Source organism: Loxodonta africana, chromosome 26, assembly GCF_030014295.1.
Source record: "Loxodonta africana isolate mLoxAfr1 chromosome 26, mLoxAfr1.hap2, whole genome shotgun sequence".
Lineage (NCBI taxonomy): Eukaryota > Metazoa > Chordata > Mammalia > Proboscidea > Elephantidae > Loxodonta > Loxodonta africana.
Window position 1 is genome coordinate 16,576,565 of NC_087367.1, and position 13,639 is coordinate 16,590,203.

Consider the following 13,639-nt stretch of genomic DNA (forward strand, 5'->3'; position numbering starts at 1 on the left):
AGTGCTCGCCATTAGCCAGACAATGTGCTCAGCACTTTTATGATCTTACTTAGCCCTCATGAGAACTTCTTGAGGCAGGTGCTGTTATCCTGATTTTATAGATGAGGAAGCTGAGGCAAGAGAAGCTAAGTAACTTGCTCACGGTCCACAGAAGTACATAATGGAACTGGGTTTCTAACCAAGAAATGTGATTTTGTGAGCATTTCAGGAACAGCTGTAATTCTCATGGGTGCTTTTACATCTGCCAAGCTTGCAAGAGTGATGTATAAAACCAGAGTGCTGGTTTAATAATTAATTTCACAAGGACTTGAAAATCTTTTGAGCAGCACTTTCTCTCCTTGGAGGCTGAACTAAGTAGGGAATTAAATAATAATCAGAATCATGCTTGGTGAGCATGGGCTCAGAATAGGATTAGACGAGTTCATTTGGGCTTAGTGAATGTCAGCTCTGGTCTAAGGCACTGTGCTTGTCGGAATGACAGTTGAACGTTTTAATTGCATGAAGCTAAAGTAGTTTGCCCATCTCACAACAGGGCTATCTTACCATTGGGACTGAAGGGCAGGGTCTTCATCGTACTCACCACTCTTTCTCCAGTGCCAAGAGGGGTGCCAGGTCTCATTGCTTCACAGCTGAGCCATCACTTGGGGAGGGGGCTAGTGGTGGTATAGATACCTGGATTCCTGTGAGGGCTCCTACTAAAGAAAAATGCTTGATACTGCCCTGCTGCCATGCTGTGTTTTCTGTCCTCTGTCCTTTGTAAATTGGTGGCAGGTGTAGCCTGTGGAGTTTTATGAGTGTGGGAGTGTTACGCTTCTCCCCCTAAATGGCTGGCATTTGATTACAAGTTTTGATCTTGGTTTTCTGGCATTGAGATGTATTCTTTCCTTTTTAATATAGATTCTCTTAGTTTACTTTTAAGGGTTGTTGTAGATTCTGATTCATGGTGACCCCACAAGTCCAGTGTAGAACTGCTCTATGGGGTTTTCAAGGCTGTGATTTTTCAAAAGCAGATTGCCAGGCCTGTCTTCCATGGCGCTGCTGGGTGGGTCTGAACCTCCAACCTTTTGGCTAGCAGTTGAGCGCTTAACTGTTCGTGCCACCTGGGCACCTTTCTTTACTTTTATTTTTAAATTAAGCTTTTTATTTTGAGGTAATTGTAAATTCACATGCAGTTGTAAGAACTAATCAGAGAGATTCCATGTACCCTTTACCCAGTTGCCCCCGATGGCAACCTCTTATAAAACTAGAGTGCAATATCTCAACCAGGATGAAAATTGATAAAACCCACCAGTCTTACTTAGATTGCTTCAGTTTTCCTTGTACTCATTTGTGTGTATGCGTGTGTATTATATGCAGTTCTTTCATATGTGTGGGCTCAGGGTATCCACCACCGCAGACCCACCGCAGAGATTCCTGGTGCCATCCTTTTGCAGACCTTCCTCCCTTCCTCCCTCCTTCCCTTCATCGCTGGCAATCACTAATTTGTTCTCTATTTTGTCACTTCAGGAATGTTACATAAACATAATCATATAGTATTTAACCTTTTGAGATTGGCTTTTTTTTTTCCCCCACTCAGCTTTATTCTCTCGAGCTTCATCCAAATTATTGGCCTATCAATAATTTATTCCTTTTTATTGCAGAGTAGTATTCCAGGACAGTTGGTTTTTCTCTTCTAAGAATGTGTTTTTTGTGGTTTGTTAGAATAGCTCTGTGGCTATTGCTGACGTCAATTTGGAAGAGGGAAAAAATGAACCGGATACTGTGCAGGCTCCGAAAACAGCAAAGACAAAGCGGAAAAGTTCAGCTCAGTCACCTTTAGCTCAGAGGACCAAAAAGCTGAAAGTTGAAGAAACCAGCAAGGGCACCAATGCAGAGGGTGGAAATACTACTCCAGAGATGCCGTCCACAAGCACCGAGTGGGAAAGTGCATGCAAGAAGGGAAAGAATGAAGACGACTTTACATTTGGTCAGCCCCCTCTGAAGAAAATGAAGACGGAAACGTGTCCCCAGGGGCAGCCTGTCAGGTTTCCAGCAAGTGCCAACAGTGTTAAGGAGGAGGTGGAGATGCACTGGGACATCGTGCAGGTATGGATTTGCCTTTTTCTGTCACTTTGCTTGGTTTGATTCCTTTCTTTTTGATTAGGATAGGGGTTGTGCTGGCTAAGGGGAGGGTTGGGAGTTTTCAGTTCTTCTTTCAGCTTTGCCAGTGATTAGCTGAAGGCTTTGGCCACTGGTCCCTTTATTGGGTATGCTGTTTTGTATGACAGCTTATCGTCATCATTTCTTCAGTGGAGAGCTGTGACCTCAATCAGGGTAGGTCTTTATCAAGGTTGTTTAGTGGACATACACTACGGAGTCATCAGACTAACACATTGGGTCCCCCATCACTCATTGTTAAGCTTTGGCTTTGAACTGAGACTGTGTTTTCCCACATTAGGATATTTAACCCTTAGTGTAATGGAGTATACTAAGAACAGGGCCTAGCAGTTTTCTAAAGGAAAAATCCTATCAGAATTCCAAGTCAGAATGCCAGAATGATATCTCTTACTACAGGAAAATGGTGTTTCCCATTTTCTTCGGCTGGCTTTGGAGGTGGTAGAGAGGACCTGTAGAGTGGCTCTCGAGCAGTGATTCTCAACCTTTTGTGTGCTCCAGCACACTCAGGGACCCTTTCAGACTTCATCATGGCAGTGCCTCTCAGGAGAGCTGGGGGTGAGCTCCTTCCCGGTTGTCTGACCTGTAGTGATTCTGCCGTGTGCTCCTTCCTCTGCTGAGAATCGCTCCTCTAAAGACCAGGACTCCTGCCAGATCCAAACACTACTTTTCATCTGGAACTTTCTTCAGAGAAACTTCTTTCTACCCATGCTGCATTTTCTTTCTACTGTCTGTTAGTAGAATATCACCAGATTTTTTCCCCTAAATTTTATTTATTTTGTTTTTGTTCTTGAGAGTTATACACAGCAAAACATACGCCAATTCACCAGTTTCTACGTGCACAATTCAGTGACATTGATTGCATTCTTCAACTTGTACAGCCATTCTCACCTTCTTTTTCTGAGTTGCTCCTCCGTCATTAATAAAAACTCACTGCCCCCTGAAGTTCCTATCTAATCTTTCAAGTTGCTTTTGTCCATTTAATCCCATATAGATAGTTCTTAAAAGGGCATAATGCTCAAGGTAGACCTTTTTTTTAACCAGTTAAGCTAAACTTCTGCTCTGTTTTAAGATGACTTCAGGGAATACGTTTGATTTTAGGTTTAAAGATTATCTCAGGGCAATAGTTTCAGGGGTTCAGACACCTCCACGTCTCCAGAAAGCCTAGTGTCCACGAGAATTTGAAGTTCTGTTCCGCATTTTCCCTCTTGATCAGGATTTTTCTCTGGAATCTTTGATCCAAATGTTCCGTAGTGGTAGCCGAGCACCACCGAGTTAGCCTCAGATTCCATATCCTCCTCTTCCTGACTCTCCTTTTCCCTCTGTGGCTTCAGGTGAGTAGAGACCCGTTGTTGTGCCTTGGACGGCTGCTTGCAGGCTTTTAAGGTCCCAGGTACTACACATTGAACTAGAAGTAGAACAGAAGCACTAAACATGTTGTTCGGCCAGTTAACTGGGATGTCCCATGAAACCGTGACCCTAAACGTCCAAAGCAAGGCACCAAGTCCCATGAGGTGTTTGTTTGTACATAAGCAGCCTCATCAGCTACTCTTTTTTGTTGTTGTTGTTGTAAACTTACCTATCACACAACTTTTGCCAATTCAGCTTTTTACAGGTGTACAACTTCTTGTGCAATTACAATAATCGGCTCTATAACCCTACTCTCGATCTCTGTGATTTTTCCATCACCATTAACCCTCTTTTCCCCCTCCCCACTTTAATCTCTATATATTTGCCTGTTCTTGTCTTTTTATGGACAGGCTTTAAATGTGGTTCAGTCAGTGCACTGGAACAGTCTCTGTATGGTTCTCTGAGAGCTCATAATAGCAAAATTGCTGTGACCTTAGGTTTCTGTAAACCGTATTTCTCCAGAGAAAGAAATCATACCTGAGTCCAGGGTTCCAGCCAACGTCTTGATCTTAATGCTGATTGGATCAATCAATCCCTTAGGCCAGGGGAATGACATACTCTGGCTCTTGCTGATTCTTAAAACTGCTGGTTACGTGAACCACTCCTGAATGAGGGAGCAGTCTCATGAAGTCCTCTAGAAAGGGAAGGAGCTGGGCTTGCTCTAGGAAGTGAGAGAAGGCCACTGGGGCAGGCTTCTAATACTCCTGGGAAGAGAAGACAAAATGTCTTTTGGGCCATGGAGTAAGGAGTTTGGATTATAAATGAGAAGGGAATCATTTGAGGGTTTTGAGCAGCCAAGTGACATGATCCAATATGCATTTTGAAAAGATTCTTGTCACTCTATGGATATTGGGATAAATGGGATTGAAGCCGATGCAGGGAGAACAGTTAAAGGCTACTGCAGTCATCCAGGCTAGAACTAGACTGGGACATGGGCTAGAAGAAGTGAAGAGCTGTAATAGACGGAAGAGATATTTTGCAGTTAGAGTTGGTTGGTCTTTATGATGGATTAGATTTAGAGTTGAAGGAGATGGACATTAAAGACTGAGTTTTCTGTCCTGAGCTGCTGTTAAAAAAAAAAAAAAATGGGTATAATATAGGGAATACTGGAGGAGGAATAGGTTTGACAGACAGGTCACTTTGCATATGTGTGGTTTGGGATGCCCATTAGATAGATTTCCAAGAGAATATGTCAAATGAGTAGTTGGTTAAATTAGTCTGGAGCTCATGGGGAAGAGAGTCAGGGTTGGAAGTGTGAACCTGGACTCCTTACCCAAGAGTGGGTGTTTATCGTCAGAGTGGGTGATGTGATGTAGGCCTCAGGATATAAGGTGCCCAGAGAGATGAGGTATACCATTCGTAGTCTCTGGAGTTCAGCTTTTTAATCTGTAACTTTGAAATTCAGTCTATTATGTGTCTTGATTTGCTTCTGATAATCAGTTGATTATGATAATTATTGAGTGCTTTTTATCTGTCCCGTCCCCCGCCCCCCAATTTTTGCCAAATCTTGGACATCAAGATAGAAATAATAGAACATACACTTTTTGTGTTTGGAGGCGTGGTGGCACAGTGTTTAAGAGCTCAGCTGCTAACCAAAAGATCAGCAGTTCGAATCCACCAGCCACTCCTTGGAAACGCTATGGAGCAGTTCTACTCTGTCCTACAGGGTCGCTGTGAGTCGAAATCGACTTGATGAAGGCAGTGAGTTTGGTTTGGTTGGTTTTTGTGCTTTACTTTGGAACAGCTGCTTGGATTTTTGAGAACCGTTATTAGAATTTGTTTCATTCTTTTCTCCAGGCTGATCTCTTCGGACATTTCTGCTTCCATGTACATTTTACTGAGACCTATAAACTTGTTTTTATAAAAGAATTATTTTGAATATATTTCAAATGTGCATGATACAGAATTCAAAAGATACAAAAGAGTCTTCCTACCTTGACCCTCAGTCAATCAGTTATCCTTTCCGGAAGTAATCACCGTGACCAGTTCCTCTGAATCATTCCGTATTAGCTCATATAGAACTGCTTCATGTTCTTACATGGCCGCATGTTATGGGCATATCATAATTTATTTACTAGCTAGTTACCCATTGACAAACTTAGATTTTTTGGTAACTTTTACTATGCTGGAAATAGTCCTTAAGAGAAAATCATTATAAATAATATTTTCCAAGGGTAAACGAATAAATCAGGATAAATTCCCAGAAGTGGAATTGCTCGGTGAGTTTATTATAGTTTTTTGGTAGATATTACCAACTTGCTCTTCCTCCAGAGATTATACCAATGTACCTTCTCACTGGCAATGATCAAAGGTGTCTTTTCCTTGTATCCATGCCAATACAGTGAATTACCAACTCCTTGATGTTTGCTGCCAATGATGTTTGCTGCCAATATGGGGGATAAAAAGTATCTCATTAAACCCCGAATATTGGAATGATACAGAGTGGTCTGTATTGAACTTTATTGAATTAGTGAAGTAGCTCTTTGACTGTTATAATTGTCAATGCATACAAATATTTTATACAGTTTTCTCTTTTTTCAAACCATAGCAGGTAGTTTCTAATTGACCGGAGAACATTATATGATTCTGTATTTTAAAACATACATTATAATATAGATAAATGCTTACTATTCAGGATCTTAAATCACCAAGTATCTTTAATTTGCAGGTTTTATCTGAGAGAACTAATATAGAACTTTGGGTTTGTGCCAACATCATTCGTCTCTTTAATGATGATAATACTATTCCCTTCATTATCCGTTACCGAAAAGAGCTCATTAATAACCTTGACGCCGATTCCTTGAGAGAAGTTCAACAAACCCTAGACGAGCTGCGGTAAGAAACCTTGGAAGGGCTGAACTAGTGTACGGGGAAAGGGGGTGTGTGAATCTGTGTGGAGAGGTGGTGAAGAAGTGAGTGATGGTATATTTTGATGGTTCCCAGATTTCATTTCCTGGAATTATCGTAATCTGTATATAATTCTTTTCTAACAAAGGAAGCCAGCTTTCTTTTACTTATTAGATGTGTTTTGAGTCCCTCTACTGGTGTGTTTATGCATAGCTTGGGCATTTACCAGCAAAAAGGTGGTTTGTAGAGATACTTGTGTGCCTCCGAGCTTGTCACCTTCTCTCACAGAAAGTTACTATGGAAAGCTCAGCAAAACAAATTTTAGTCTGAATTTTCAACAGCTTCAATAAACCTGTCCTCTTAATGTCCTCCCTAAATGGAGAGTTCTTTGACAATGTAGTTTGATAGCAAATATTATATTTCTTTTTTCCATTGTTTTAAAAGGCATTGTAATTCATTATTAATGAATTGTAAGTTTGTATATTTTCTCTAGTCTTTTAAGAATCATGCCTCAGAACTTACTGTACTAACTCAGAAGTATGCATACTAAGACCATAAAGACTGTAGGACTCTAACCGTATTGTTCAATAGGGCTTATTAAAATACCGTGCATCAGTCATACATTTATTGCCTGCCTCCTACTTGCCAGGCAGTGTCATTAATGTGTACATTCTTCAAATCTGTGATGGATCTGATTAAATTTGGTTATAATCCTACCATCCAGCCATCCTGAAAGTGCTAAAGGTTATTTTTACAACAAGCCTAATAAGCTCCTCGGATGCTTGGGTGTGCAAACGGTTAAGCGCTGGACTACGAGCTGAAACGTTAGTAGTTGGAATCCATCTAGAGGCTCCTGGGAAGACAAGGCTGGCGATCCGCTTCTGAAAAGTCACAGCCTTGAAAACCCTGTGGAGCAGCTAGCTCTGTGGTCGCTGTGAGTCGGAATCTGCCTCACGGCAACTACCGGCAAGGATACGGTGAGGAGAACACAGCCTCGCTTCTGTAATGTTCCTGCCCAAGATGCACTGTCTGAACCTAACTGTGAGGAAACCTCAGGCAAACCCAAAATGTGGGATATTCTGCAGGATAACTGACCTGTAACTTTAAAAAGTATCCAGACCTTAAAAATCAAGGAAAAGTTAATGGTGTTTCAGCTTGAAGGGGACTCTAGACACATGGCAGCTAAAGGCACAGCCTATGATTCGGGACTGAACCCAAATTAAAGGGTGTCATTGGGACAATTGGTGGAACTTGAAAGAGATGGAGGGTTAGATGGTAGTAGCTTATCAATACTAATTACCTGATTTTAATGGTTATATTATAGTTGTTTAAGAGAATGTTCTTGTTTATAGAAAATACACACTAAAGTTTTCAAGGATGATAGTAACTTATTCACAAATGATTCAGAGGAAAAAAAAATTTCTTTTTATTTTACCTGGAACTTTTCTCTAAGTTTGAGATAGTTTCAAAAATCACGCTTTGACATATAGGTCGTGTGTGTTATAAAAGTTTTTCTTTGCAGGGCTGTTGCAAAAAAGGTTCATAGTACAATTCAGAAAATTAAGAAGGATGGGAAGATGTCTGAGTGTTTGTTAAAAGCCTTGCTGAACTGTAAAACTTTTGAAGAACTAGAACATGTGGTAAGGAACTCTTTTTATTTTATTTATTTTTATTGTGCTTTAGATGAAGGTTTACAGAACAAACTAGTTTCTCATCAAACAGTTAGTACACACACTGTTCTGTGACATTGGTTAACAACCCTACGATATGTCAACACTCTCGCTTCTCAACCCTGGGAGGAATTCTTTTTATTTTTTAATGCAATACCCACATATATTTTGATTTGGGTCTTTTTATAATTAAAGAAGACCTGGAAATAAAAAGCTAAATTTATCAACTACAGTTATTTAATTCTATAATATGTATCTATTGTGAGCCTTTTTTGTGCTAGGTACTTGTGTTTACAAACATGAATAATACATAGTTCTTGTCCTCAAGGAGTTCCCAGTTGAATGGGGAAGAGGAAGAGTAGGTTATACAAGTGGGAAGCACGGGGAAAGGACTAGCTGGAGACCTAGCTGTGGATGTCTTCAGTATATAGTTAGTATTTGAAACTATGAGAATGGAAGGACTCATTCATGGAGAGTTTGATCTGAGCCTGTCAGGATAGACCATTGGAGAACATCAACTGCAGTGTGATAGATGGCTTTTATATGGCCTTTCTTGCCATGGCCTTGTAACTTCCAACAAAAGGCTGGGTAGGACTATGCACATGAGGTGCATGTAGCCCACCAAGGGGATTGGATAGCTTGCTAATAATGTAAATAAGGTACATGGCATCCTTGTGTGGGTGGAGCCATGCAAATAAGGTATATGGAACCCTAATGATAGGATTGGTCAGTTTTGCCATCCCACTAGGCTTAAAAGAAGAACCAATTCTAGAGCAGAGAGGAGACCTGACTACCACCAAGAAGAAGAGATGGGAGTGGAACGCATCCTTTGGACCTGGGATCCCTGCCCTGAGACCCTCCTAGACCCAGGAGACAGAGCTGTAACACTGAAGACAGCAAGATGGCGGGAAGCAGTGACAGAGAAATGGCAGCAGTAGAGCCAGCAGAACCAGGAGACCTGCTGGTGGAGTGGGGTGCTTCCGGCCACTTGTTGAAGTTAGGCTTACTGACCCAAGAAGTGAGAGAGCTGAGCACCTTTGGGCAGGAGGCTTACTGGCAGAGTGAGGTGCCTCCAGGTACTTGTCAGCAGAGCTAAAAGAGCTTTGTAAAAGGGCGGAGGCCAAGGGGCCAGAGAGAGGCATGCCTGTGGGCATGGCTGAGAAGAGGCTGTCCGGATCTAAGAACTGTGTCCTGAGTGTTCCTGAACCTAATTGTAACCTGTTAACTTCCCCAATTAACTCCATAATCTTGAGTATCATCTCTGAGCTCTGTGTGGCCATAGCAACAAATTATCAAACCCAGCAGAAGAGTGAGTGCCGTAGGAGGGATGGTTGGTGTCAGAGTTGGTAAAGAAGTTAGAGGGTGGAGGCACGTCTGACCTCTACCTCATAGGATTCGACTTAGGGCTGCTGATGGCGATAATGATTCCCCTTCCTCTTCATGAAGTTAAAGGAGGTCAGATGACGTCTCCCCACCACACCACTTTTATACCAACTTTTTTTTGAGAAGCATAGGCAGTCTTACTGAAGACTATTTAGGATAGAGACAGCTTTTAAAACTAAAAGGACCCAAATGAATAGATGAATTTTACTGCATCTTCAAAATATCACTCCTACGTTTTAGAAATTATCTGGCCTAGTTTCCATAGCTAGACAACTCTTAGATATTACTCATCAGCATGTTGAATGGTTCCTTTTTCAGAGACAGATACCATCTGAAAATTTTCAGAAAGCCCTGTTTTTAACTGTCCTGGCTTGCTGAATTAAAACAGCTGAATTTGATACAAGTTTAATGTGGGTTTCTTCAAGAATTAATTCGTCTTTCTGGGCTTGAGATACTGAACAAGCAAAACCTGGCCTCATAAGAACCCTACAGATATGTTTTTCACCCCCAAAATTTCGAATTTCTATACAAGACCCACTCTCCTGGATAACCACGTTGATGGGGAAGTAAGCATACACAGACCTCATCTTGTAGTGGAAACCCAGAGTAACACCTTGATCGTGTTCTGTATGTGACTACAGATAGTACAGACTGAGCCAGGTCCTGTCTGTTTCCCCGCCGTTTGTCAGCGTGAAGCCTCTTCTTTTTCTACATTGATATGATTGAAGTCCTTCCGCCAGGTTTCTCTGGGACCTTTCACAATAACTGTACATCCCTTCAGAGTAACGTCAACATTTTCTGATATGTCGACAATCTGGTTGCTCAGCGTGGTCTTCATTCTTGCGGTAGATGGGGCAAAGTGAGAGCACCAACTTTGGAAGTGGGAGTGGAGGAAGGAGGAGCCCAGGAAGGAGACAGAATGGTGAGAGGAGCATGAGGAGTCAGGAGATGACATTACCATGGAAGACTAAGGAGAGAGTTTTAGAAGGTCCCTGAATGGTGAAAACAGCTAATGTGAAAGTTCAAATCCACCCAGAAATTGGAAGAAAGGCCTGGTGATCTATTTCTTAAAAATCAGCCATTGAAAACTCGATGGAGCACAGTTTTTGTCTGACACACATGGAGTCTCCACGCTTTGGGCCAACACCTGGTTAATAATCAATAAGTAATTGAATGCAACAGTGAAGTTTGGTAAGATAAAGCCAAAACCAAAACTAAACCCACTGCTATTGAGTCGCTTCCGACTCATGGCGATCCTATAGGACAGAGTAGAACTTCCCTATAGGGTTTCCAAGGCTGTAATCTTTACGACGGCAGACTGCCACATCTTTTCTCCCTGGGAGAGGCTGGTGGGTATGAACCACTGACCTTTTGGTTAGCAGCTGAGCGCTTTAACTGCTGCACCATTCGGGCTCCCTGTAGGTAAGATAAGAGCTGAAAAGTGTGTATTTGGCAATTAGGAGATCATTGTGAATCTTTGTGATAACTACTTTCAGCAAGGTGTGTGGAATAGACTGAGGAGCAAATGTGGGTTAAGTAGAGGCATTGAGTGTTGACAGCTTTTAGATGAGCTCGGTTGAAGAGAAGAGTGAACCTTGCAGTCCAGGCAGTGGGTTTTTAAGATGACTGAAACCAAACAAGCAACTAATTTTAAGCACATAGAAAACGATGAAGGATGAGGTTAGGAGCATCTGTCTTCATACCCACCAAAGCAAAACTCACTGCTGTCGAGTCGATTCTGACTCATAGCGACCCTGTAGGACAGGGTAGAACTGCCCCATTGAGTTTCCAAGGAGTGCCTGGTGGATTCGAAGCGCTGACCTTTTGCTTGGCAGCCATAAGGTCAGTGTGCCACAAGGGTTTTCTGCTTCCATACAGTCAGCGTTTTTCAATCTAGTTGGTATGGGAATTGACTTGATGGCTGATAACACAACAGCCGTCTTCATTTCTGAAGGAAGAAGAAATGGTTGAGAAAAGGATGCCTCTAGCATTCTTGGCATAGCCTCTAATTTTATACTCTAGTTTTAACTTTTGTGTTTTAAAATTGATTGATGTGGTATGTTTTCTGACTTTTCTTTCTAGTCTGCCCCATATAAAACTGGGAGCAAAGGCACCAAAGCCCAGAGAGCCAAACAGTTGGGATTAGAAGGAGCAGCCAGGACACTGCTTGAAAATCCAGGGGCACTCAATCTACTATCTTATATTAAACCCAGTGTGAAAGGTACTGGCTTTACTGAAGGAGACAGCCCTCTCTTTCTCCGTCTCTCTCACTCTTTCTCTAATTTTCTAATCTGAAATTTTATGTTAAAAAATGGTTTTCACTAAGTAATGACTATTACAAAAGAATATTGTAGCATATAAGGAATAAGTAATTCTAATAAATCAAATCCTAGTATACCCACTGCTTAGCCACTCAACTTTCCTTTTTGAGGAAGTGGCCGTTCTAGCCTTTTTCCATTTTGCTATTGTGGTGTTTGTCTTTTTTGTATTAACTTATAAAGTATTTCTAAGATTCTTTTTAAAAAAATTTTATTATGTTTTAGGTGAAAGTTTACAGCACCAGTGTAAAATTTCTACAAAAATTATTTTGTGACATTGGTTGCTATCCTCACAGTATGTCGGGACTCTCCCACTTTCCCTTTACACCTCGGGTTCCCTGTGTCCGTTTGTCCAGGTTTCCCATCCCTTCTAGCCTTCTTTGTTTTTGGGCAGGTGTTACCCAATTGGTCTCTTACACGCTTGATTGAACTAAGAAGCACATTCCTCATGTGTGTTACTGTTTGTTTTATGGCCTGTCTAATCTTTGGCTGAAAGTTGGACTTTGGGAGTGGCTTCAGTTATGAGTTAGCATGGTGTCCGGGGCCATAGTCTCAGGGGTTCCTCAGTTTCTGTCAGACCAGTAAGTCTGGTCTTTTTTTTGGGAAATTAAATTTTGTTCTACATTTCCCCCCTCCCCCCTCCACCCCCTGCTCTATCTAGAACCCTCTATTGTGATCCCTGTCAGAGTGGTTGGTGGTGGTAGCCAGGCACCATCTAGTTCTGCTGGGCTCAGGCTGGAGGAGGCTGTGGTTCATTAGTCCTTTGGAATAATATTTTCATTGTATCTTTGATTTTGTTCATTCTCCTTCGCTCTGAACATGATGGGATCAGTAGATGTATTTTAGATGGCCACTTGCAAGCCTTTAAGACCTCAGACACTACTCACCAAAGTTAGGATGTAGAACATTTTCTTAACGCACTATGTTACACCAATTGACTTAGATGTTCTTGGAGACCATGGTCCCAAGCCCTCGGCACTAGTAACTCAGTCCCTCAAGGTGTTTTGATGTGTCTAGGAGGGTTGCTATGAGTTGGAATCCACTAGATGGCAGCAGGCTTGGCTTTTTTTTTGTTGTTGGGAAGCTTCTATGGCTTTGCCTCAGTCAGGTTGTGCTGATCTCCCCTATGTTGTGTGTTGTCTTTTCTTTCACCAAAGTTGACATTTGTGATTTCCCCTCCCTATTCCTTCCCTCCCTTGTAACCATCAAAGATTGTTTTTTTTCTGTGTGTAAACCTTTTCTTGGGTTTTCATAATGGTGACCTTCCACAATATTTATTCTTCTATGATTGACTTACTTCATTCAGCATAGTGCCCTCCAGATTCATCTGTGTTGTGAGATGTTTCGTGGATTCATCATTTTTTATTGTTGCGTAGTATTCCATTGTGTGTAGTACTATAGTTTATTATCCATTCATCTGTTTACGGACACTTAGGTCATTTCCATCTTTTTGCTCTTGTGAATAATGCTGCAGTGAACATAGGTGTGCATTTGTCTATTTGTGTGATGGTGCTTAATTCTCTAGGATATATTCCTAGGAGCAGGATTGCTGGATCATAGATTTCTCTTTCTAGCTTTTTACGGTGGCACCATATGGTTTTCTATTTTCCATTCCCACTAGCTGTGCATACGAGTTCCAGTCTCCCCACAACCTCTCTACCGTTTGTTATTTTCTGTTTTTTTTTTTTTTTTGATTAATGCTGGTAATGTTGGGGTGAGATGGTATCTCATTGTAGTTTTCATTTTCATTTCTCTAATGGCTAATGATGGTGAGCATTTCCTTAAGTGTTTGTTAGTCACCTGAATGTCTTCTTTGGTGAAGTGTCTGTTCATATCCTTTACCCATTTTTGATTGGG

The 13,639-nt window shown here is 41.5% G+C and overlaps 1 protein-coding gene across 1 annotated transcript in view; it reads left to right on the forward strand.

The window, feature by feature from the left end:
- SRBD1 (S1 RNA binding domain 1) overlaps positions 1-13,639 on the forward strand; it is a 235,540-nt gene that overhangs the window by 14,005 nt on the left and 207,896 nt on the right. The window contains exons 4-7 of the mRNA XM_010595907.3: positions 1,702-2,085; positions 6,233-6,399; positions 7,934-8,051; positions 11,547-11,685. Of these exons, the coding sequence (XP_010594209.1) occupies positions 1,702-2,085; positions 6,233-6,399; positions 7,934-8,051; positions 11,547-11,685 (808 nt within the window). The remainder of the gene's footprint in view (positions 1-1,701; positions 2,086-6,232; positions 6,400-7,933; positions 8,052-11,546; positions 11,686-13,639) is intronic.